We start from the raw sequence: 26834 nt of genomic DNA, 5'->3' as shown, positions 1-26834 counted from the left end.
CTCAGTCTCTACCTCAGCATGAGGATATTTCATCCCTCGTTGCTCTAGGGTTTGGTTGGGTTTCAATCTAGCCTCATATGCTTCCAATGCAGCATCTAATGGCTCTAGGAATTTGTCTACCAAAACAGATCCTCCCGAAGACGCCTTCCTTGGCTTCTTATCGCTCACCACCGTTTTGTTTTCCCGTTCTTGTTTTAACTGTTCCTTTGTCTCTTGTAATTCTGTTTGTAGTGCAGTTTGATTTGTAATTGTTTTTGCTTTAATTCTGTCTCTTTTGGCTTTCCAGGTTTTCTCCCAGTCCTCACTGACACACTAGCTATTTCCCCTTGTTTGGGTTGTTGATCTTTCTCCTCATTAGCTTGGTCCTCAGCATTTTCTTTTGTTTGGGCTCTTGTCACTACCTTCACAGGAATTTTGGGTTCTGCCTCTGATCCACTTGGAGAGGGTAACACTCCCACAACATTCATTGTTGTTTTCCCTTGTTTGTTTGGGTGTTTTGGACAATTTGGAACAACGTGTGTAATGGCACACTCCAAACAATATCCAATTATCTCTACACGAGAACAATTCTTGGCCCAATGATTACCTCCACACTTGTAGCATGGTCCATCTTGTTGAGTCACTGATGGCACAATTGATGGTTGTTCTTGCTTAGCCAGAATGGTCTCTGGTCTACGCTCTTGATTGGCTATGAACATCAGAGTGTCCTCATTCAATGAATAGAGTTTTCTCATAGGTTCTTGCCCTAGCTTAGGTTGTGATACCTCAGCTCTTTGTAAAGCCCTTGATACAACCCTATTTTGAAATAATGGATGATTTGGTAATGGCATTTGTTTTTCTATTTGACGTCCAAATAGTATCCCCCTCGTGTAGGTTTGATTATAGTAGTACTCACTCATCTCATGATTGGTCTATTTTTGCTCAATTGCACACCATTTTATTCGTTGTGCTACTTGCGCTGCTAGCTCATCTAGGTCGTTCATTAATTGAGACATAACCACTTGCCTTGTGTTGGTTTCACTAGATGCTAAAAGAGCATTATCCATAGTGATCTTTGTATCACCAATGTCCTCGCCATAGGCTTTACAATTGTCAACTAGGTAAAACGCTTCTCTCGTGACTTGTTCAAAGGAAGTACATCCTTTTAAGTGCAAATCTTTCTTGAGAGTTTCATTTTTCAAACCCTCTATGAAGAGAATTGATAATCTTTCATCCTGTGGTAACTCGCGTTCCGGACATCTCTCTATATATTGTTTGAAACGTAGCGATGCTTCTTTCACTCTCTCATCTTCTTTTTGCTTAAATGCATGGATTTGGGACACTGTGTTATGCTTGATTCCCCTTTTAGAGAACTCCACCACAAATTCTTGCAACAGTTGTTCAACGTTTGAGAAGGCATTTTTGTCCAATGGTTGGAACCAATTCAATGCTATCCCTTCCAAGGTTAAGCCAAATCCCTCATACTGTGTATGAAAATAAAATACTTGTTCGACTCTTAACACTTGTTTGAACAAGGATGCATGTACGTATGGATCCCTTAATCCATCATACTTCTTCTTGACACATTTGGCCAATCGATATGGTCTCATTGGTTCTGGTTCAACCATGTATCTTAGCGTGTTGGGGTCTCTCACAAGGACATCCCTCGTTCCTTCTTCTCGTCTTGGAGCAAATCCTGGTGGAATCCCCTTTGAGACATGTTTTGGAAATGTTGATGGATTTGTAAGTCTAATTGGTGGTCTCTTGGTTCCACTCAATGAGGTAGGAGCTACACTCCTGTGAATAGCTATTTTGGATGTTTGAGGTCCATTTAAATCCATAGTTTTAATGTTAGCTTCTTGCAAATCAGTCTCAAAAAACCCTGGTACGCTTACACTCGATTGAAAGTAGTAAGCAGAGATTGGAGTAACCATGTATGTATATCTTTCTAGCTCAATTGGGATGATAAGTTTGTACTCTCGTCCATACTTATCTACCATTAGAACTTGCACTCCCTGGTCATCTGTGTATGTGAAGGCATAGAGGTTCTTGTAGTCTGTCAACTCTTCAATGATGGAATTTAAACATCTATAGAAGTTGTTTTGATCCCCAATAGGTAACCTATAAACGCCATCATAAGTGTAATCCGTTAGAACTCTCGTGGCTTCATTGGTTTTGATGAACCTCACGTTGGGTTTGTTGTTTAGAGGATGCTTCTCCTCTAAGTCTCCAGCAATTTCCACTTTTGCTCTTTCAAACTCCCGTATTTTAGTTGATTGGTTTGGCTTCTAGTGAGCTACATGATCACTTGACAAATATCCATGAGCCATGCCTTGAGGTTTGGCTTGATATGATTAATAAGCCTCATGGTCTTGTCTCAACCCTCTTGTTATAGGTGTTGCAGTATTTCTGGTTGTTTGTGTAGGTGTCATAGCTCTGAGTTGAGTGGGAAACCCTAATGATGGATGAGTTGTCATGTTTAAGCCTCACTCGATACTTTCAAGATGGTCCTTAATAAGAACACCTTGGCTTAGTGCACACAATGCCTTTTTGCCCCTGGTCAAGTCTCTAAAAAGTCAGGAATTTGTGACTTTTTGGTCTCTGGACACTGGTTTTGGGGTATCCTAGGACACTGGTCTAGGTGTGTGTTATTGTCCGCAAGCTTTCTTCCTAGCTATACCTGATTCAATTTGGAGTTGTCTATCAAAAGTTAGAGCAATTTTAGTGAACTGCACTTGAAACAACACTCAAAACAGTTTCAGGACCAGCACACAGGAACTTTGGATTGTATCTTGGCTTCCAGAGGGTATTTTTCACTCAAACTTGAGATTTGAGATGTACTCAAGTAGGTCTACAAACTTATGAAGTCAGATACCCCCACTATGTAGAGGTACACCGATCACGATCGTTGACCCCCTGTCACAGATTTGGAAGATTTTTGCACAGTAGCTAGCCCTTGATGTCTTGATACCAAGTGTCTTTGTATTTTTGAATTTGGAGATGTTTTGACCAATGAAAACCCAAATCCCAGGTGGTTTTGCAGTTATTGGCCTGATTGTGTAAATGAGACTTTTGACCACTTTCTTTTGCTTTTTTGACCTTGCTTCTTTTGGAAAATATGTTGCACTAGATGTCAGCTACCTACTCATAAATTTTCAGTCCAAAATGTCACTGGGGTACACCGATCGCGATAGTAGTTCCAGCTTCTTTTTGAATGAAATTTTGAGAGTTGATAGACATGGGTATGATTAGTCTATTCCCAAACCCACTTTGCATTTGGATCACAAAAACTTGAATTTTCTCAAAATTTTGGTCTGAAGGATCAGTGATCAGTGTTTGGCCTATTTGACAACTGTCTTTTGGTTTTTTGACCTTGCTCCTTTTGGAAAAGTTGTTTGTCTAGTCATCAGCTACCTACTCACCAAGTCTCAACTCAAAATGTCAGTATGGTACACCGATTGCGATCGTACTTTTGAGCCCAAATTGGATGAAACTTGTGGATATGGTAGACAATGATGTGTACAGTCTACTCTCCAAATCTTTTTGAATTTGGATAAGAAAAAGTCATGCTTTCACCAGATCTTGATCTGCTGCAGTGGTTTTCTATCTGTCTGCTGTTTTTGGCTCTTTTGGTTATTTTTTTTGAATTTTGAAAACTCCTGGTATCTTATATAACCTAGGTGTATGTGTGGGTAAAGTCTGGTCAAAATCTGGGACTCAGGTACACCGATCGCGATCGTAGTTTGGAGCCCAAATTGGATGAAACTTCACCAGCTTGTTCACTAGGCTATTTTAAGACTACCTGCCAAATCTTTTTGAATTTGGACTCAAAAAAGTCAAGAATTTACAGTTTCTTGGTCTAAAGTGCCTGATTTTCTGAATCTGTCAATTTGACTTGATTTTGGTGTTTGTTTTGGCATTTGAAAGCTATCTGGGGTTGTCTTGTGCACATGCTATCCCTCTGCATGGTTTCTTCCCAGTCTTGATGTGTTTTGGTCTACTAAAAGTCAATTTCTATGCAAGTTTAGCAGTTTTTGACTTGGATCTGTATTCAGTGGTTTTGATCTGTTTTTTGTGGTTTTTGACCCTAGGTCCTTTAGACTTTTATGTTTGTATACACCTGAGGATCCCACATATGAAATCTGGTCAAAATCTGGGACTGAGGTACACCGATCGCGATCGTAGTTTGGAGCCCAAATTAGACCAAATTTGGCATGCTTGTACACACTGATGTTTTAAGGCTATCCCCCCAAGTCTTTTTGCATTTGGATCTCCAAAAGTCAAGATTTTACAGTTTCTGGGTCTGTCAGGCTAGTTTTACCCAAGTGGCCTGATTTTCCTAATTTTTGATGTTTTTGGGTGTGGTTGCTTTAGACAAACTTGTTTAGAATCTTATCAGGAAGACACATGTCAAATCTTGTCCAATTCTGGCACTGAGGTACACCGATCGTGATCGTAGTACAAAGGCCAAATCTGATGAAATTTTGTCTGCTCCCTCTGACAAGTGTTTCCCAGTGTTTGGTGCTACCACTTTGTGATTTGAATCAATTTCAGCTTTGTTTGGTCAGATTTTCAAAATTTCAGAGTCTTATGGCCTTTTTGCCAAAGTTATGGTTTTCTTGTTTCTAGACTCTAACTTTTACCCCAAATCTGACTGGAATGTGATTTACTTATCCTACTCCTAAGTACAGAAATTAAAGAACATAAGAAAATGAATCAAACAAAACAAACAGGATAAAAAATGGATGATGGATCAGTACTCAATAGATACAAAGAAATTTGAAGAGAAAAAATGCTTAAAGCAACCTCACTCACAACTCCCTATATCTCTCAAGAGTAGATCTAGCCAGTCCCCCGACCCTAGACTCCACTAAGCGCTAAACCCCTGTCTAGATGCTTCACTGACATGTAAATGGAATGGAAATTATCTTTTGGAACAATAAGAAAACTTTGAATACGCACTCGGTCACTCATCACGTAAGATTCATTCCCCGGCAATGGCGCCAATGTTTGCGGGTCGCCGCGACGGACGTCCATAGCATAGCTCTCAAGCATCAACATAAAATTATCGATACAGGGGAAGCGACTCGGATGAGGCATGGAAACTCACTAGGGTGTCAATCCTAATGAAGTGAACTCGAAGAGATGCAACTACTAACTCTACAATCGATCTCACTAAAGCCAAGTAATCTGCCTATGTCCTTCTAAACAGCTCTATCGTCACCACGCCCGTTCACCATGCAAATCATATCGGAATCGCACGAAACTTGAAGGGAAGCTACAGGGGACTATCAGAAACATATCCTATCACTGTCACAGCATTCTGGAGAGGTACAACGATCGCGATCGTTCATCCCACAGTACGCAAAAACAATGAACAAGTGATCCTAAAAGGTCGTTTTTGGGTCCCTAAAGCCTCTCCTAGGGTCAAAACAACATAAAATACGCATGTAAACACTCAAAACAGCGATTTAAGGCCTAAACGGATGCGTTTGAAACCTTCACCAAATCTTGAATGCTTACACTTGAATGAAAGAGCAGAGTAAGAGGAACACAATGCAAGAAACAAAACTGAATTTGGATAACCGTAGCCACAGAAGCGATGATTACAAGTTGGAGCAAAGAGGTAGCTCTCTGTACATAACGCAGTAGTCCCTTATCTTCAAATAATAATCTCCCCTTTCCCACTAACCTTAGTGTATTATATACCTAGGGCTTTCTAAAGTGGCCGGCGGCCAACTTCTCATGGACCTTTACATACATCATTGGAAAAATTACATCTTTGACTCAGACTTGACATAGGCGATTGTCATTAGACTTTTACAGGGTTTGATGTATTAAACATCGCAAAAATAATGTGACCACATCAAAACTTTGGCCGGCTGACCCAACGGGCGCCTTGGCTAGGTGGGCACTTGTATGTTGTTATCACCTCCAAACACTTTGCATCATGGGAACAACATGGAAAGGATTTAGAAAGGGTTTTAGCCTGTTTGGATGAGTGTCAATTGTACATTGCAGCTAAGAAATCTGAGTTTTTTCTCACTGAAGTTACTTATTTAGGTTATATTATTTCCAGAAGGTGTCAATCTTGATCCCACAAAGGTAGAATAGGTTTGTAATTGGGGTTTGCCCATGACTGCATATGATGTGCGTTGTTTTCTTGGTTTATGTCAAGCATATAGTTCGCACATAGAGAATTTTGCACGCATTGCCGTATCCATGACATATGTTTGGAAAGGGTGAAAACTCATCGAAAATGTGTGGTTTTGCCTAAGGTAGACGTCAAGGCTTTCGCAGCTCTCAAGATTGCGGTGACAGAAGCATCGTATCTCATCCTTACCTCTTGGGACAACCCCTTTGAGGGGTGGACAGATGCGAGCAATGTAGCCATAGGTGATGTGCTTCAGCAGCATAGCCATCCAGTTGCATTTCTGAGTCGCAAGTTAAATAGTGTTGAAAACAATTATTCAGTTTATGAGAAAGAACTTATGTTTGTTATTCACTCTCTCAAGTATTGAAAGCATTTTTTGTATGGTAGAGAGTTCATAGTTCACAGAGATCATCAAGCTCTCAAGTGGCTCCGGTCTATGCCTAGTGCACATTGGAGTGATTGCCAAGCACGGTGGTCATAATTTTTTGAGCAATTTGGTGGTTTGATTGAGTTTGTGCCTGGTAAAGCTAACCCTATTGCAGATGCGTTAAGTCGCAAAGGACAGATCCAGCTCCAGTTTTTATTCAGGGTATCTCTTTCGATAGCATGAAGAACCAGTATGTAGATTCCGAGTTTTATAAGCAACGGTTGCAGGCCCTTGCTCCCCAAAGGCCCAATAACTATCTCATTCATGAAGGTTTGTTGTATTTTCATCACCGTCTATATGTGTTGGCCTTCTTAGGACAACCATATTGCATGATGCTCATGACTCTCTCACGGGTGGGCACAAGGAATGAACAACACTTTGGAAAAAAAAAGAAAGATTCTTTTATTGGACTAAAATGCAAAAATATGTGTTTCGTTATGTCACAGTGCACCATTTGTCAAAAAGTAAAAGCTCCTCGGGATAAGTAGCGAGGCCTCTTGCTATCGTTGCCTATTCCCGACGGGCCTTTTCAGGACATTTCTATGGATTTTGTTATTAACTTCTCACCTAGCATTCAAGGAACACTCAATGTTTAACAATTGTTGACCGTTTCAACAAATTTTGTAATATGTTAATTCCTTCTAAGGCCACAATCACTGCACAGGATATAGCACGGTTGTTCATTAAGCATTGGTACCCCCTCTCTGGTTTGCCAAAGTCAATCATTTCAGATATGGATTTTAAGTTCACGTCAAATTTTTGGCGGCTATCTTTGAAAATTTTGGCACAAAATTAAAATTTTCATCCGCTTTTCATTCATAGTCAGATGGTCAAACATAAATTTACAATCAGTTGGCTTTTGATGTTTTGAAGTCATATGTGCATGATCAACAGTCTCATTGGGAGCTCTATCTCCCATTGGTCCAAGCAATTTCGAACGGCTCTTATTCCTCTTCCATTCGTAGAACTCCGTATGAGACAGCTTTTGGTCATCTGTTCCAATCACTTTTGACTCGCTCGGACAGTCAAATGTCTGATGCTAATGCTGAAAGTCAGTCGTTGGATGAGATTTATGAGAGTGTGAAGCTTTGGCCAAGCAAGGCTTGGGAATCTTACTCACAAAAAATTAACAAGCATCGTCAGGTTGTTACTATCAAGGAAGGGGATTAGGTCTATTTAAGAATCATGAAGCAGCGTCTTAAGCAAGTTGGAATAAAGTGTCCTAAGTTGTCTTTCAGAATGTATGGTCCATTTCCTGTCATTGAAAAAATCAATGAGATTTCTATGAAATTACAATTGCCTAACTCATGGTCAATGCACAACGTTTTCCATGTTTCTTGGTTGAAAGTGTTTCAGGGTACACCTCTAACAAACATTACCGAAGAAGAAGAACTAGAGATCATTGATGAAGCTAAAGTCATGGAACCGGAGTAGGTCTTGCTGCATCGATTTCGCCATGGCTCAAAGAAGCAAGTCAGACATTATTTTTTGAATTTCAAGGATCGAGAAATCCACGAGGTGGGAGTGGCTAGTTGCTACCTGTCAAGTCCTAGCCAAAAACATTGGGATGAAATGAAAGGTGTCATGTGGTATTTGCACAGCTCTAAGAAAATGTGCATATGTTTTGGAGGTAAAGATGTAAGTGTAGTGGGCTACACAAATGTAGATTATGATGGGGATCTGGACAAGAGAAGGTCCACTTCAGCCTATGTCTTTACATTCACTAGAGGTTTAGTGTCATGGAGATCAATATTTAAAGACAGCATAGTGTTATCCACCACAAAAGTTGAGTATGTCCTAACATTTGAGGCTTGCAAAGAAGGAATATCCCTTGCATGTCTAGTGGGAGATTTTGGTATTTTAGTTGAGATGCCAATCTTGTAGTTTGATATTCAAAGTGCTTATGGGTGTTAGCTAGATAGGTTTTACTCTATACTTATTGTATATATTTGTATACACGTGCTCCCCACACTCAAAAGCACATTGGCCTTCAAGTGGGAGGTTGTCAGGGTGTGAAGCCCAATGTGTCACCCACATGAGGCTGGGTGGTCGAACACTATTCTCTCTAGGTTATGTAATCAAGACTCACAAACCCTATCATTTTTTTATAAATAAAATGACTCGACCATTATGTATGTGCCTCTCTCTCCTTCTTGCTCACACTTCTCTTTCTCCCTTGTGCCTCCATCCTTACTTGTGTGATCTTCAATCATCACATAAGGTGAATCACCATTCATCTATTTTTGTCATTGAATGCTGACACCACATAGGATTGAACTTTCAAGTGTACACACTACTTGAAGTTTTGACAATTTTAAAGATCATTTAAAGTCAAGTTTTGCATGCTTTTTGTGGCTTTATATACATTGTAAGCTCTCTCAATAAGAGAATATAGTGAAATTATTTTGAATAGGACATAGTTAGAGCATAGTTACACTTGAGAAAATTGCTAATTGACTACAGCTATGCAAAATTTTGACTTGTCATAAAATTGAAATTTCAAAAGCTACTAAGATATGAAATTATTTGAAGTTATAACAGACTTGAGAAATTCAATCAAAGTGGTACACGTAACAATTTTAACAATCACTAAAAGAGGTTCTTCAGCGCATCGACCCTCGTAATGCGACGTTCAAATGTGGAAAAGTCTCGGTGTCGCTATAGGTGTCACTATATAACACAGATGCTTATAGTGACGCTTATAGCAACGTCGATCTTGTAAAAATAATCCGAGAGCACCAAAAAATCAGATCTGTAGATCAGAGTTTGGACGCTCTCTACAAAATAGGTATACCCCCCCCCCGCTCTCTCTCTCTCTCTCTCTCTCTCTCTCTCACACACACACACACACACACACATGCATGAAGAGAGAAGGGAGAACGAAAGAGGGGAAGGGAACATGAGACAAAGGAGAGGAAGGTGCGGGGGGGGACGTACCTTGTTCTTCCACACATACACACACACATTGTGTGTGTGTGTGTGTGTGTGTGTGTGTGAGAGAGAGAGAGAGAGAGAGAGAGAGAGAGAGAGAGAGAGAGAAATGAAATGAAATGTTATATTAAACGTCTTCAAAATGCCAAAATGATTTATGAGATCAATCCCATAAACTCCTTGTGGATCTAATCTAATGTCTCTGTTGTCTGAGAAAGTAGTGCATTAGTCGGTGAAGAGCTTTGTCAATGTCCACCTTTGTAAATAGACGTACTGCACGTCTCCCATATTGCACTAGAGTAGTCCTGATCCTTTGATGGGGCCTCAATCGTTGTCGTGGACATCTAGCTCTCTCGAGCTTAATGGCTCTGTCAACTAATATATCTTTAGTATATGTGTGTGTGAGAGAGAGAGAGAGAGAGAGAGAGAGAGAGAGAGAGAGAGAGAGAGATTCATAGGTTTAGAGAGAATGAGAGATAGAGAAACATATATAGATAAAGAGAGAAAGAGAGATAGAGAGAGAGAGAGTCATAGATTTAGGATTTAGTTTTTATAGTTGAACTAGAGTTTAGGTTTAAATTTAATGTTAGAGCTTTGTGTTTAAGTTTAGAATTTAACTCTATATTTAAGGTTTAGAGCATAGTTAGGGATACTTAAAGACATTTTGTGATTAGAGCTTATGTTTAGATTTAAGATTAGATTTTGAATTTTGTTTTTATATGTAAGTTTAGCTTCAGGATTATGGTTTAAATTTAGAGTTAGGTTTATGGTTATGTTTGTAGTAGTTTGCATGTAGCTCACATGAGTTTAGGTATGTAGTTTTTTGCAATCTCACATGTGCAAATAGCTCACAAACAAGTCGTTTGCGCATGTGAGCTTGCAAGTAAGTAAAGAACAATGGTTGTAAGTAAAGCCACCGTTTTGTGCGGTGTGCAATGCGAGAGTGCTTTCGATTCTGTAGAGTGCTTTGAAAAAGATCTTCTTTACGTGAAAAAGATGGAGTTCAAAAATGACTTTCTACTCTCTTCTCTCTACCTTCTCTCTCTTTCTTTCTATCTCTCTCTCTCCCTTTGCTTCTCTCCACGGATGCGGCATTAGGTTGGAAAGTTTTCAACGGCACAGTACCTCTCAGAATGGAGGCAGGCATGTAATGTGCACAGTAAGCCCTCAAACAAGGAGCTGTTGTGAAGAGTTATTGAGCAAGAAGCATAATAAAGAAACTCTTCTTCAAAGCGCTCTAGAGAAGCGGGAGCACTCTCACACTGCGTACACCACAAAATGGTGGCTTCATTTACAACCATAGCTCTTAGGTAGTTTACAATAGGGAATGACTATAGCTGAACAAGAGGCAAAGGGGTTTTGTTCACTACATGCATTATCATGTGGACGTGGGTGTGTAAATTTCTCGTACCCACAAATATAGGTATTGACCAATAAGGACGAGATTATAACCCGGTGGTTTTGATCTCAGTGCACCTCTAGACTGAGGTGTGCATGGATTGGACATGGCTAGAGAATTTGAGGTAGTTTAGAGTGTGATCTATGGTTTCTTGATTGCGAGGGAGATTGAGAGAGAGAGAGAGAGAGAGAGAGAGAGAGAGAGAGAGAGAGAGAGAGAGATAAGAGACAAAGAAGAATAAGAGTTCAAGGGTTAAGGGTTTTTACATTCATTATGAGTAGTGATGATGATTTGGGGCCGTCCAACTAAAACACCTATCTCTCAACAAGGATCGTTTATCCTTGTAATCGATGCAAACATGCGATGTACAAGACGCGTTTCTTTACAACACGTTTTCAAATTTGGCGAGCTTTACCCATCTATTATAGATCAAGTTATTGCCAATTTACAATTCATCGGACTCTGACGCTGGCCAATAGGCACAACAATCTTGCAACCCAATAGACGTGTTCGTAGGGGCTTTACTCAAGCAACATACGTGAGGCCACAAGATGCAGCCTCTGACATCTTGGAGGATGATCATGCAGAGCACATTACCAATGAGGCAATGTTTGAGTCCAAGATTGAAGCAATGATCAAGATGATCATGGATTCAGAAAGGCTTATCTATGATGACATAAAAAGTGAGGCTGATACGCCATTGTATGGGGAGCACGAGTGTCTAGATTGAAGACGCTCCTGGTTCTTCTCAACATGCAGGCAAAATTTGGATGGAGTGACACTAGCGTCACAACACTTTTCAGGTGATCTATTACAATGTGTTTACTTCAATAAAAAGCTATAAATGTGTAACTTACCAAATTATGTAAACAAGTGTTTTGCGTTTTTTCTCTGTGTAGATTGTTCAAAGAGCACATACTGCTAGCTGATATAATGTGATGCTAGATTCAAAATGGATGTTCTTTTTAGCACTTTTCATGAAAACTCTCAAGGGATATGTGCATCAAAAGGCACACCCGTAAGGTAGCATGGCAGCGAGTTGACTGGTTTTAGAGTCCCTTGTTTACATTAGAGAGTGGCTCTTTGGAGTTGATCATGCCCAAGATACGCTTTGGCATACCATAGTGTATATCTAAGATTGTGATGTGCAATCTTGGTGTTGAAAAGAAAATGACGGAAGACGTAGAGGCTAAGATCAATTGATTTTGCATGCTTCACAATCTTGTGATACAGAAGTGGATTTCACAGTACGAGGATGCAAAGCAAGAGCGACACTGGGCACAAATTGAGTGGTGACAAGAAAGATGACCACCAATGCATTATCCAGCGAGACTTGAGAGCCTACCAACATTTATGAGCTTAAGATGGTTGCACAACCAATTGAAGAGCGCACAATAGCGTGGCGAATATGTGACTGAGGAGTGGGAGTACTCGCGGGGTTGCAGCTTAAAGGTATGTTTGCAATGTTGGACTCGTCGCTTTCTAGATGTTTGGACGGCCACTCATAATCGTTATTGGTTGTAGTATAAGTCATATAGGACAACATGGGGTAAATGTCGACATTTCAGGGTGGAACGGGTCGACAAAAAGCGTTTTACACAAGATTGTGGAATCATGGCAAAATTCGAACAATCTAGTCGACGACAGTCCTCTGATGCAGATCTTGAGGTAGCAAAACTCACTTACTTTGGCACATTACAAATTTTTTTTAGGATAGACTATAGAGGTTTTTTTGTGGATTTGTTCCGACATGCAATGGCTCAAGATAAACATGGAGGGTTGCAACTACTGTGCAAGAGTCAGGTTTCCTTGAGGTGGACTCAACCAAAAAGTGGACTGACCTTCCACACACTTTCATACTACCTGAGCATTATGAACAAGTAAGTCTGTAAATATTTAACATCCAACTTTAGAGAATTGGTGGTATGGAAGCACTCAGGTAAGTTATGTGGCTGTTGCATGTGGTATTTCGTCCTACAAAGTCTGCACCAAACTGGTGGTATGTCATGAGGTAGCCCCTCGGAGTGCACGGATGTATGAGGGCTACAATTTTTCAATCACCTTGGTATCTGTGGAGGAGATCGGAGAGGATGCTGATTCGGAATCCGCTGATGTGGTTCCAGACAAGCCTCACGTTGCTACTCTCTATGGGATGCATGCAAAGGACCTACAAAAGGAAACAGAGGTCATTTGCCTAAATAGAGATTTCTATATAGACATAGGAAGTAATGCTGAGATATGTGAGGATGAGAGAGAGACCTCTTAAAGACATAGACATTGTATCTGAGAAATTTTTCTCCCTTTTGTTATATATATTGTATTCATGCGGAGTTTTACCCATTCTTGTCTCTATGCTAAACTTGTGACATTTAAATTGTGAATCAAAATATAACTTATTCGGATTTTCTTCTCCATTCTCATTAAGATATGTTCTTGCATTTAATGCAGGTATGGATTTCTTGCTTCCTTGGACTTGAGTAGAGGAGGTGGTATGAGGGCCACCACGGCTTCGGCTCACAGTCGCATCATTCCACTCCTTCAAAATATTTGTCTGCTTTGGAGCGATCAACGCGCTCCGGGAGTTGCGTGTTGACTAGACGATCTGCACACTTCTCTAGGTATCGACACTCTAGTGGTGGTGGCAGTTGTTGTGGAGGAGGCGTCGCTGATGCTTCCACACCGCCTCATAGTCGTTGAGGCTCCTTACCTCCCCCTTCTTTGCCCACCCCCACACCAACAACGTCGTTGCCCGCTTCTCCATATTTTGCTTGGCTATCGGCCGTTCTTAGCTACACACCAATAGCTACTCCTCCGGGACTCACCCCACTCGACACTCCTCGTTGCGGGGCCCAGACTCCACTGGAGACACCTACAGTCCGTACCCCCATCGAGACACCACTCAATAGGGAACTCGAGACACCACTCGAGTTCCCTATTGAGACGCCTGAAGTGACACCCAGATTCACGCATCATAGACGAGAGGGATTGCCGTACTCGATCGACATCAGTGGAAGCATCATCTTGGATGACGACGACAAGAAGCTGATCTTGCATATGCGTAGCCTTTTCTCTCAGGTGTTTAGGCACTATATACTAAACACCTGGAGTGAAGTGCCGAATGAATTAAAAGAAAAAGTCATCAGCATGCTGCATGATGACTTTTTCGTGCTAAATCGGGATGAGCGCTTCAATGAAGACTTGATGAAGGTGCGGATGCGTGAGTACTACAAGCACAAGCCCTCTGAAGTGCAGAAAGCAATAAAGCATGGGTGGAGCAGACCAGATTGGCTGACCAAATAAGATTGAAAGAATGCAAAGGGAGCAACGCGTGAGAATCCTGACAAGTGGAAGCAACAAAAGGAGGCAACTAGAGCGCGAGTAGAACTAGGGAGCTCGCACCACTTGGGGAGCGATGGAGGGCAACATTTGAGGCCGACTTTGTAAGTGTTTTTGCATTGACCTTTATGTTTGGTTGTTATGTGTATTTGTAATTTTAAATTCTAACATGACTTTTTCTTTGTATGTTTTGAACATTGGTCGATGACTGACGTGACCTTACACCATACGAGTGCGAGTATGCAAGCAGAAAGGGCTTAAACGTCCTTATGGACATTTTAAGTTTTTGTTTCAATTTGGTTAGTATTTAACTTTACTCTCTTACATTTGTTGTATTTTAATAATAAGCTAAAAATTAGATTGTTTTGTAATTAAATGTTTATACTTACAAAAAGTCTTCTTGTTTTTTTTGTGCAGAATCTGACAGATACGTCGCTAGGATGCAATGAGACGTCATATTAGTACGCGTCAAACTAGTCGTAGCTAGATAATACTAGCTTTTTTTTCATAGCATGTATTAGGAGATGACACGTGTACGTTAATTTTATAACTATTGGCCAACGATGTATTTATACAATTGTGTTGTAACTAGTACATTTTAGTCAAAGATTAATAATCAAGTGATTCTGCCCTATGATGTGTATAATTTTGTAAATGTATTACTTTTGTCAATTCACTTTCGTCGATATAGGTTTGTCAGTTTTGCATCTTAATTTTGGAAACATTATGTTCAATATGGTTGATGGGGGTGGCAGGGCAATGTATGTCTTGCCACCAATTTTTTTATATTCTCGAGCGTCCCTATATACATCGTTAAATTGGAAACCTCGAGCGTCGCTAAATTAAAAACTTCAAAGTTGCTATTTACGTTACTATATGCTTCACTATATAGTGACGCATATAGAGATGCATATAACGATGTAAATAGCGACACAAATAGAGACGTTCTCTTTGTGATACATATAACCACGTTTATAGTGACGTCGAAGAAAAAATTATCCTGATGTATTTTCGTCGCTAAGACCGTTACAAGTGTGAAGAACCTCTTGTAATAATGAATAGCCAATACTCTATGTATTTGAGGCGAGGTAACTTTCTCAAGTTGGGAAAAAGTAGTGTTCGAGACAGAATTATCAAAATTCCAAAAAAGAGAGCGTAACAAAGAGAGGATCTCCCTTAGACACTAATTCAAGCATCGATCCATAAGGACCTCATCTTTTTGCCACTAATGGGCCAAGCTTGAAATCTAACATGACCTTAGAATACTTCAACGAGAATGACTTTGGGGCTAAGACGATCAATGTGCAATACACATTGATGATCTTGAGATTGAGTTTGTACGAGAGACCCCTATTTATTTTCAAAGGGATAGGTAAATGGACCCACATGGTACCTATTGTAGATGACCCATTTGTAATTGACCAATGGGGAATGCCTAAGACAAACGTTAGAGGAAAAGAGCCTTTAGATGTTTTGAAAATTCACCTAGAGTGGATCTAGAACTCTAGGGGGCTTGTTAATTCAAAAAGAGCTATACTTCTTGCAAACTCTATATTCAAAGCCTTGAGACCTTAACCAAGGATAGGGATAAATTCAATGTTGAATACAAAATGGTATCTCAAGACATATCTATACATTTGGAGGAGTAATCTTATTAGATGCTATCAGAGTGACAAGAGTAGCTACACCAGCACCTAGTGTACCAAGAGGAGAACCGGCAAGCATGAACACATATCTAGTGGACCTAGAAGAAGCAGTGTAAGCTTTGGACATAAAGAGGAGAGAGCCTCTTACACACCATCTTTGGCCACAAGTGGAGCAAGGGTAGGAGAATGCCCAACCATGAGTGTAAGAGGTGATACTGAGGCTAAAGAAGGGTTAGCAAGACCACATTCCACAAGTATCTCACCTACCCTAGGATTAAAAGTTATAATTGTAACCAAACCGTTGATGCACACAAGACAGCGCAAAAAGGTAAGACCCTCATATTTCCAAAAATGGGTCAAGATATTTGATGGGTTAGGGGATTCATACAACCATATGGCCAACTTCAAATAGGTTCTAAGAGCAAAAAAGATCCACAACAATTGGTACACCTGATCTGAAGTATTTGGCATGACACTTGATGGAATGGAACTCGAGTGGCTTCAAACCATCAAGTCAAGGACATATACGGAATTAGAGACCATAGAACAAGAGTTTGTTGAAGCCTTCTCAAAGACTAAAATCAAGCACAATATCGAGGCCTTGATCTATTACTTTAGTCAAAAGGCTCATACGTTAGTAAGGCAATGTTCAAATTGGTTGAAACCATACGTTGATAGATACCTACAGATTAGAGATTGAGATACCAAGCCAAGAAAGATTAGTTTTCTTTTCCTTGAAAGGCCTTAAAAAACAAAACTTTACATGGAAACCTATATAGCAAAAGCCACAAAACTCTCAATGCTTGTATCCATGATGTAGTTAATCTTGATGACAATTGTGATATATATAAGGAGAGTAATGCACCAATCATTATATTAAGATGAAATATAGCTCCAATTGTTGTTGTGCCCACTGCATGAGTTAGTTGATAAGTTTGTAGGGAGACTTAGCCTAGTGCAAAGAACTCCTATGAGAATGATTTTTTTAAACCAACAGTTGCAATTGATAGGCCCCATGACAATGGAAATGTTGTAACATAGAGAAGAAATGGACCAACCACAAGAAGCATGATTGTTATTGCAGGCCAATGAGGCTAAACCACCTCAAATGCCACTGCAAGCACGTCTTCCGTGAGATTAGTACTTTAGGTAAATTGGAGCCCGAATAAGCTTTAGTTTCCATGGTTCCGTATTATGCAAAACTACCTTCAGAGCCTTATTATGATGAGAATGTATCAACCTCTGGATATATAAAAACTACTCCACCTTTAGCATTGGTACTTTAAAGTATTTAGCTAACAACAATGTGAGGTAGCACATGAGACAACCACCACCTAAGAAAACATGATGCCATATATGTGCAGTGGATGACTATTGGGGGAAAAATTATCCATTTGCAAAAAAAGAAAAATGTTACAAAGATTCTGTGATGAGTTCATGTTCTCTCATGTCATAGACAATTTTTTTGCAAATCTCAATAATGCACCTTCACGTTCAAAAGACAAGGGCAAGGCACTCTTCAAGTTATAAGTGTGATACCATCTAATGAAGAGGAAGCAACAAACATACCAGTGCAAGTGATCACAAGCTAAGCATGGTGATGTAGTTCAATCAAACAAAGAAATCGAGAGCAAGAAAATGAAATATGGGTCATTTAGAGAACAAAGAGGCAAAATCTTGGCCCAGATACAAAAGTGTGAAGAAAAAAATGAAGATAAAAAACATGAAAAGTCAACAACGAGGGAGAGTCAAGCAGGAGAAGATCTTCCTTGGAGGATACAAGGCATTTGCTCTACATATAATAGAAAATTGTATGCCATAATATATGCCCTTCATAGATGGAGGCATCTTATATATGGTGCGGAGTTTGAAATTGTATTTGACCACAAGAGCATTAAGTGGTTTACAATTTAAAATGATTCAAAGGATTGCAAGGCTAGATGGGTAGAGATCCTTCAAGAGTACGATTGCTCTATACGGTGTTTTAAAGGTATATACAATGAGGGAAACGATGCTATAAGCCACATGCCAAAGATTAATGTTCTTTCTTCATGGAAACTACAAGCTAAGTCGTGGCCTCTATTCCATGTATAGACTCTGTATTTCAAAGAAGCTTTAATTAAAATGTGCCAAAACAAGTTTGGGAATCACACGACTCACTATATGGTGTGCATGGCATGTGCAGGAATGCATCAGGTACAAGATCTAGTGATGGGGGCTTCTCATTTAATGCAGTGACACTAGCTTGTATTTTGAAAGCCTGTGGTAGCACAAGGGCAACATATATTGGAATCTTGGTGCATGCTATTATTGTTTGAGAGGCTTTGCTTGAAGGTGATGGTGTGCTTAATGCATTGGCGGACATGTATGAAAAATGTGGTGCCCTTGTAAAGCACTGGAAAAATTTGAGGAGTGCACTCAAGAGTTCATCTTATCTTCCATATCAGTTGCTTATAGAATGGTTAACATAAGCAAATAATATCATTACTTTTGACATTCTAGTTGACATGATTGAGCCGCTTACTCAATCTCATGAGCTAGAAAGGATTTTGGATCACCATAAGTTATGAGTGCATTATCATGTTTGTCAGGAAGTCCTCATCAAGCGGAAAGATAGGCTTGAGGAGGGATCCACTTGGAAAAACATTAATGTGCTTACAAAGCGGTTTCCTACTTTAGTTTTTGATGTTTTCAAGGATGAAAACTCTTCTCCAAGGGGAGAGTAGTGCTAGGACAAGAGTTCCAGCTAGTGAGGCAATGTCCATGACAACTGGACATGGACCTTCTCTAGGCCAAGGGCTATGGAAAGGCTATGTATCTAGGGGGGTTTGGCTGGGAGGAGTGCTTGTTGCCACCCTAAAATTCTTTTAGTCAAAAAATGGCCGACCCCTCCCCCTCGCCTTCCCCCCCCCCCACCCCAAAAAAAAGGGCTTTTTATATTACAAAAGCTTATAATGAAGCTTTTGTAATGAAGCTAAATAGAATCATGAGACATCAATTTGCCCATAAGGTGGCCTTTTCATTGTGCCAACATATAAATGGCCTTGTTTGATCTGGCCAATAATTTTGGCCTTCTCTAATCAAAAGCATAGACTCACAGAGTCCTCTCTTTGAAGAAGCATCATCTTCTTCCTTCTTTGACATCTCTTCTTCCTCCTATAGAAGCATCACAAAAACACACAAAACTCTTAGAAACATGTGCATGCGTCTCTTTAGAAGAGTTTAAGGGCTATTTTTTTACAAATTTCAAAAGAAAAGGGTTCATTAAATCCCTTGAAAAATTCACACATGAGGGATTTAAAAAAAAGATCCCTGGACACACTTGATATAGGAGGTTTAAGTATAGTGACCTCCTTGAGAGGGCTATCCTGCATGCATGAAAACCTACTTCTCTAATCTGGAGAGTCCTTTGCATGCAAAGAGAATGCCTCCCTCCTCCCCCCCCCCCCCCCCCAAAAAAAAAGAAAAAGTTTTGGGCTTCTTTTAATAACCTCCTTTTACCTTTTTAAACCAAACTAAACCTCTTCTCTTCTCCTCCCCCCCCCCCCCCCCCCCCCCCCCCCCCCCCCCCCCCCCAAAAAAAAAAACAAAAAAAAAAAGTTTTGGGCTTCTTTTAATAGACTCCTTTTACCTTTTTAAACCAAACTAAGCCTACTTGCTGCGGAGAGTCTGTTGCATGCACAGAGGATGCCTCCCCCCCCCCTCCCCCAAAAAAAAAAAAAAAAAAAAAAGTTTTGGGCTTCACTTAATAGCCTCCTTTGACCTTTTTAAACCAAACTAAGCCTACTTGCTACTATTCGCTCTTGGTAAAAGAAATTCATATCTTCCAAGATTCTCATCTTTAAATGCAAGCAGTAGACCATAGACAATTGCATTAATTTTTAAGAATTACAAGACAAACCACGACAACGGTTTCCAAGGCGATTTTCATTTTTTGAGACAAAACGACAGAAACTTTCTTACAACGGAAGACAATATAAAGACTGTATTTTTGTTTAAAATTCATAACCACAACAATTACAATAACTTCTTCTATCAATAAGTGTAAGAATATAGCCCAAAAAGGTAATTGGAAATGTCCCATTGCTGTAAAAAAAATTGTAGGTGCTATAAGCGAAAATTTGTAGATGCTATGTTTCCTAGTTTGACAACTATTGCATTCAATCTATTCAATTGTGACTTGGAAGAAACTATTTCCCTTGACAATGCATTTATTTGTTGCTGCATGTTTGCAAACTGGACATCAACAGTGTTAAGTTGCACATCCTGCAACATGTCTTTCACACTCTGTGTGCACTTCAATATGCAAGCACGGAGAGTATCATTGTCGTCCGCATTGCCACCACGGAGCTGTCGCCAGATTTGCATCAGCACGTCCTCTAATCCTTGAAATACTGCATCGTCCACACTATCATGTTGACTTAGATCCGTTTGCGTTTCCTCGGCTTCCACAACAGCCTCCGTTGACTCCATCGCTCGCACCTACGATAGACATCATATAAAAGAAAAAGTGATCGACAAACAAAGCAAACACAGGAAAATAAAATTGTAGCAACGTACCTAGCACGGAATTATGTCAGTTTTAGTTCTCTTTAGGAGCGGAATAAAGTCACTTCCAATGACAACGTCAATATCATCGTCGTCGCTATCAGATATGTTCACCACTTTGTTCGTTGCCTTATTCTCACCTTGCTCCCTGTGTTTCATAAAGACAAATAATAAAAACAATAATTAGGTCCTCACATTACAGAGAAGCAATTAATGGAATACCTTTCATTGTTCTGCCATCTGTTCAGGAACCAATCCAGACGGGGATGAGTGGCTCCTTGGAGTACAAAAATGTTGAGTATGTCGTTGTACGTAATCGTGCTCGGGAATGCCATGCACTTCCATACAACAGCAATTTTCCGTTGCTCCATTCCACGCCCTTGGTAAGGTGTAATCCAAGTGGACGACGGATAGTACTTACCGCTCTCAATCATGCGGTGCAAAGTACCAAGAAAGTCATGACCAAAAGGGTGATTCAAACTATATTTCCAACACATGAAAGCCCTATCAAACACATTGGTATTTGTCAAGTAGACTTTATTCTTCAGGTCGTCTGACCCATGAAGCGTGTAAAGATCGATCCCTTTATTAATGTCATCAGGAGATATGTTGTGGCCAACGTTCTCAAAATGATCTTTACCTACGTCTTTTAAGCAGTAACCAATCATCCCCTGAAATGTATGCATGTTCTTCTGCTTTAGTGCCCTACAATGAACAGTGGCACCCACAGGCGATTCTCTATCCCATCCTAAGTATGTTTTCACTTTTTTGTTGACCGCTATAATAGATGTGGACATCATACGCACGACCATTTGGACATGCAAGTGGAATACCGTTCCACCACGCTCGATGGCACACGTTCCAGCAATAGTCTCCTTCTCTAGGAATTCTTTCAGCACAAGAAGCAAGCCAGTGTCTACATCCGCCCCCCCAACGGAGATAGTGATACTTAGCTCAAAAAGCCTATTCGGACGCCTACTCTCAGGCACCAACAACTCCTCCTCGGTCTTCCTAGGTCTACCGCTATGGACCAAAGAGGCAAATGCATCCCCTCTAGCACCAACCAAACGTGCAGCTTTCTTCATCCTCACCATGTTAACCTACATCATTGGACCCTCATAAACACAAAGCAATAGAACGACACCACGCTTCACAAATTTTACCAAACATGAAATTCAAGCAGCTGATTCATGAAATTATACCTTCGAGACCACTTTCTCGCTGCTGCAACTAATTCCTCTGTTTGAATCACCGGCTACCTTTTGTTTGCATGGAGCTCTGCGTGAAACAGCTGCAACTACTCTCACTATGACTACAACCAAATACACTTACATTTAATTAAAACAACTAATCTACAAAAAGAATGCATTCCTGCCTGCGCGACGGTACTCCTCTAAATTTCATTCAAATAAATTAAATCTCCTACTCTATGTGACTGCAGGCACACACTGTGTGACTACAATTGCATTTCATTAAAGGCAAATCAAATCGCATACACTATGTGTGTGACTGTAGGCAAATAAAACTGCGTTTAACTGAATCACACTGTGTGTGACTGCAGGCACACACAGTGTCACTACAACTGCTTTTCATAACAGGCAAATCAAATCGCCTACACTTTGTGTGACTGCAGGCAAATAAAACTACTTCATTTGCTTTAAATAAATTGAATATCCTACCTATCGAATCACAGACGATGGCAAGACCTCCTGCCTGTGCGTTGCTCTCGTACTGAATCACATACCTCCTGCCTGCGCGACTACTATGCGCGTTGCCTGTGGGACGAATTTCCCAACTGGCAGCCCCTGCTGCTATCAACTGCCACGCACTGTATTAAAAGCCGTAGCGCATGCAACACCCTACCCATGCGAACTACTGAAATGCTAGGCAACTTCAGGTTTAACTGACGACGGGCGGCAGTGAACTCACCTTTCAAATTTTACCAATGCTGAAATGCGGCGCAAACTCAGGTTCACTTGGCGACGGGTTACCAATGTTGAAAAGGAGAATCGCCCTTGATTCTCCGCCTCATTTGCTTTAAATAAATTGAATCTCCTACTTGCACTATTGCACTACTGGGTCTACGTCCTCATTAACCGGAATCTCCCCAGATCCGCCCACTGCTCTCTCTCCTCTCTCTTCCATCTTTCCTCCCTCTTCCCGCGCGCTCTTCGCCATTGTTCCCCTTTGCGCCCTTCTCGTACAACCATCAACAGCAGCTCCATGTGGCGCTCTCCCTCTTTCTCTTAGTGTCTCTTCACTCAGAGCGTCAGGATACAGGTTCCCCTTTCCCGACAAGCTCGTTTGCGCGCCCTACAGAGACCTCTTAAATGGCTTTCAGTGTTTCACTCCTCTCCACCGTGCTCCGCTCCCTACGCTCCTGATATACATCGCCACTGTCACTTGAAGCATCCGAGGTCTACGGGATGCAACACTCGGAGAGAGAGAGAGAGAGAGAGAGAGAGAGAGAGAGAGAGAGCGAGAGAGCGCGCCTTGTACCTGTGCAACCCTCCCTTGTCGCGTTTATGCTCCTGCGAATACTGCACTGACCCAACACCTCAAAAACAGAGAGAAAGCGACTGGTTGAAAAACAGGCCCTGCACACCTCCGAGTCTCTCCATGCGTACTCCAACTGCTGCAACATCTCTCCCGATTCCTACCTACTCTCTCTCTCTCTCTCTCTCTCTCTCTCTTTGAAAAAGACCCCAACCTCAACTCTCCTGGTCGGATATTTCCCGTGACGTTAAAATTCTTCTTCTCTCTCTCTCTCTCTCTCTCTCTCTCTCTCTCTCTCTCTCCGCCACATGCCGCCCCCGACCCTCTTTTCCCTCAAAGCCTCAAGAGCATCTACTCAGATTCCCCTTTATTCACCCCAAACAAAAATTGGGGACGCCATTAGCTTAAAAAACCTGCGTAGTATTTAACTTTAGAAAGTGAGCTCTTAACCAACACAAAGTTAACATTCGAAGATAGATTCTTGTTTTTGGAAAGCACTATTTCTTTTTAAAAAAATAAGTTCAAAATTATATTCTAAACATAATTCTCGTAGAAATCATACCATAAAGAGTATAAATCACGCTTTTGTATGATCATTTTCATTCCTTTCAAAACTTGTAATAAAGCTTCTATGAAGATTCTTTCTCTAAATTAAAGAAAGATGCATCAGATTTAGATCACATAGACATAGTCTTAATGCCTTTTGAATGTTTCGAAACAAATAGCTCATTTAAAGTTTGGTAGTAGGACGCCACAATTTTGTATTGATTAGTTTTAATAGAATCTACAAAGATGCCCCAAGGGCTTTGAGGAGAAAATGAGAGAAAATAGTACGTGCATGAGAGAGAGAGAGAGACAGAGAGACAGAGAGACAGAGAGATACCCAGTGTCCTGACACAACCGAAGTTGATTTTTTTATTATCGTAGTCATCTCGATGCGCTCTCTTTGTTGGAGTCTGGAGACGGTGTCAGGAGTTTTTTGGAGCAAGGGATTGCGCATATGTACATATACATGCATGGTGCATCAAATAAAGAATTGCCCATTTTTCAGAGCCAGGTGGTTACGTGGGGCCCACATGTGTACAGGTAGGACAGGGTGTACATAGTGCATCGATTTTCACTATTACGAGTACCACTGTGTTTTTTCTATAATGAAGAGGAGTTGTTAGCGCGTAAAACTGCTCGAGGAAGCTATCCACGGGCCGACGACATGAGGTAAGCAGGTGCGTCAAATGGCATCTAGTGGCGTCAGGAGGGCGAATGGGGTCAATACTTGCACGCGGAGAAGTACGGACACAACGTGGGTGTTTGCTTGTGAGAATTATGCAGAAAGGTCATCATGAGGACCTTTTTTTGGGGCCACTTCACGTGGTGGCGAGATGCATTATTGGAAAAAAGCTGAGTGCCAGGTGTGCGAATGATGCAAAAAGGTGACAACTATGCACTGCAAGGTCAGTTTTTGGCCTGTTCGGGGTCCGTTTGAGGTCATCTAAAAGGCCAAGGGTGCCCAACTAATAAAGCTAAGTGTGGGAACTGAAAAAACGGAGAGAAGACCAGAAAAAACGTGGAGAAGAGAGGAGGAACAGCCGCAGGTGTGTTTTTGGTGTTTTTGGAGCCTGTTTTGGCCCTAAACTGCTCATCCGAGGTCGGATTGAACACTTTGACATTGTAGACTGGGATTTTGGGCCGTTCCGGGCGCGATGGCGCTGTACATTTTGCCAAATTCCTCACTCTTTTTTGTGCTGTTTTTGCTGTGTAAGTTTCTCCTATGAGCGAAGCTTCTTCTCCAATTTGTGATTGTATCTGGCATATTTTACCCATATTGTGTGAGCTGTTTGCCCCATTGGTGTTGGACCAAGCTCATTTGTATCTAATTATCAGAAGTTCTCATCTTTTGAGCTGAGTTTTTTGGGTGTGTGTGTGTGTGTGTCTCTGTGTGGAGTGGGCAAGTGGATAGTCTCTCTCCTCTCACTCCATCGGTGTGTTCCCTGTCTCAGCCAGGTGTGTTGTGTAAGCCGAGTGGTGCCCCATAGTGTGTGTGTGTGTATCTTCCCAAGAGTGTGTGTCGGGTCGTTATAGAGGCGCTGTGTGTGTCAGTCCAAAGAAGGATGGGAAGTGGAGAATTTGTGTAGATTTTAAACCCTTAAAACACAGCCACTAAGAAGAACCCATATCCTCTTCCATTCATCGATCAGATCTTGGATTCAGTGGCAGGTTATGAGAGGTACAGTGTGTGTGATGGTTTTTCAGGCTATTTTCAATTGAAGATTGCTCTTAAAGACTGCACAAAGACCACTTTTATTACGCCATGGGGCTGCTATTGCTACACAGTATTGCCATTTGGGTTGTCAAATGGACCTTCCTTCTATCAAGAGAGAGCAAATTGGGTGTTGGAACCATTCATTGGTAGTTGTGTTAAAGCTTTTATGGATGACTTCTATGCTTATAGCAGTAGGGCTGAACACCATGAGAAGCTGCAGATGGTATTGGCTCGATATGATCAATGTGGAGGACAACTAAATCCAAAGAAATGTCATCTAGCACAGCCAAGGGTGAAGTTATTGGGCCACATGGTGTCAGAAAATGGCATTGAGGCTGATCCAGACAAGGTTAAGTCTATTATTCTTCTCCCATCACCTACGAGTACGAAACAATTGGCAACCTTTATACACAAAGTGAAGTACATGGCAAGGTTTATTCCATTGTCTTCTCAGATTCTTTATCCATTACAACAAGTGGCAAAGCATGATCCATTGCAATGGGATGACAAGTGTGAAGAAGTGTTTCAAGAGGTGAAAGAGGTGTTAGGGGGGTTGTCAGCCATGCAGGCTCCTGATTGGGAGAAAGTTTTTTATGTAAATCCCTCAGTAGGGGATGATGCCATTGGAGCCATGCTATTGCAAAAGGGGAAGGGCAGCCATTATATGAGGCCAGTGTATTGTGCAAGCCGAGTGAAGTTGGTAGCGGAGAGAAAGTTCTCGGAAGTAGAGGTAGTGATGGCTAGTGTAATATTTGCTTGTCGACGATTTCGTCATTACTTGCTACCACGACCTTTTGTTTTCTTGACGAGTTATGCCTTTTTGCCACAGTTAATTAATGGCACTAACATGTCAAATGTGGTGAAGAAATGGGTAATTGAGCTGCAAGAGTTTGAGTTCTCTTTTCTAGTGGAAGATAGTACAAGGGCTACCCTAGCTGATTTGTTGACCTACAAGGAGAATCCCCTTATTGTTAAGGAAGAGGTGGTGAGAAAGGTAGTTGAAGAAGTGCCATAGATCAGCAATGCACATGTGTTGTTCTTTGATGGTTCATACAGAAAGAGCCATGATGCAGCTTCAGGGGGTATATCACTTTATGATCCAGAGGGGAAGCTAGTATGCAAGAGAGGGTTCGAATTGGATGCTCATAGTAACAATGAGGCTGAATATGCTACTCTGGAAGCTGGATTACACATTTGTTTGAAGCATGGGGTTCGAAGGTTGAGCATAAAAGGTGATGCCTTGTTAGTGGTGAAGCAAGTGCTGGGTGTGTGGAAGAGCAAGAACACCTCATTGAAGGAAATGTGCTTCAGAATTAATGGCCTGTTAAAAAATTTCGAAGCATGGAGCATCAGACACATTGAACGTGCTCTAAATGGAGAGGCACATGAAGCAGCTCAAGGCATGATTGGGGAGCTATTTGTGTTGAGGACCACTTTACCTCTTTATCATGGCCGAGAAAGTTTGGCTCAAGAAGAGGAGTTTTTGCTAACAGGAATCATTCCAAAGGAGATTCAGAAGTCTAAGAAGTATGGTTTTGTGCATAGAGCATACAGGTACAAATTGATTGGTGATGTCTTATACATGAAAGGGGCTGATCTCGTGTTGAGATGTGTACCTTGGCGGGAGGAGCTTTATAGAGTGTTGGAAGAGAATCATG

At 41.0% G+C, this 26834-nt stretch overlaps 2 protein-coding genes across 2 annotated transcripts; both read right to left on the bottom strand.

The window, feature by feature from the left end:
* Positions 1 to 19979: 19979 nt before the first annotated feature.
* LOC147430296 (uncharacterized) lies at positions 19980 to 22412 on the bottom strand. The gene is made up of 4 exons (XM_086495929.1): positions 22350 to 22412; positions 20643 to 21520; positions 20433 to 20568; positions 19980 to 20354 (listed from the first exon to the last, which is right to left on the bottom strand). Exon 4 carries the CDS (start codon positions 20343 to 20345, stop codon positions 19980 to 19982), a length of 366 nt encoding a protein of 121 aa, XP_086352055.1. The 5' UTR covers positions 20346 to 20354; positions 20433 to 20568; positions 20643 to 21520; positions 22350 to 22412.
* Positions 20665 to 21514, bottom strand: LOC147430297 (uncharacterized). The gene is made up of 2 exons (XM_086495930.1): positions 21223 to 21514; positions 20665 to 20843 (listed from the first exon to the last, which is right to left on the bottom strand). The coding sequence occupies exons 1-2, from the start codon at positions 21512 to 21514 to the stop codon at positions 20665 to 20667; spliced, it is 471 nt and encodes a 156-aa protein (XP_086352056.1).
* Positions 22413 to 26834: the final 4422 nt, after the last annotated feature.

The sequence above is a fragment of the Adiantum capillus-veneris genome, chromosome 22 (assembly GCF_014529385.1).
Source record: "Adiantum capillus-veneris isolate H3 chromosome 22, ASM1452938v2, whole genome shotgun sequence".
NCBI classification, from domain to species: domain Eukaryota; kingdom Viridiplantae; phylum Streptophyta; class Polypodiopsida; order Polypodiales; family Pteridaceae; genus Adiantum; species Adiantum capillus-veneris.
The sequence above is the reverse complement of the archived record's forward strand: the minus strand, read 5'-3'. Positions and strand labels throughout refer to the sequence as shown.

Bases quoted from the DNA above. Each gene is read 5' to 3' on its own strand.
- LOC147430296 (XM_086495929.1), bottom strand. From the start codon at position 20,345: ATGGAGTCAACGGAGGCTGTTGTGGAAGCCGAGGAAACGCAAACGGAT.
- LOC147430297 (XM_086495930.1), bottom strand. From the start codon at position 21,514: ATGGTGAGGATGAAGAAAGCTGCACGTTTGGTTGGTGCTAGAGGGGAT. The intron at 20,844-21,222 runs GTATGATGTCCA...CATGATTGAGAG, and splicing joins GCATGTCCAAATGGTCGTGC to CGGTAAGTACTATCCGTCGT.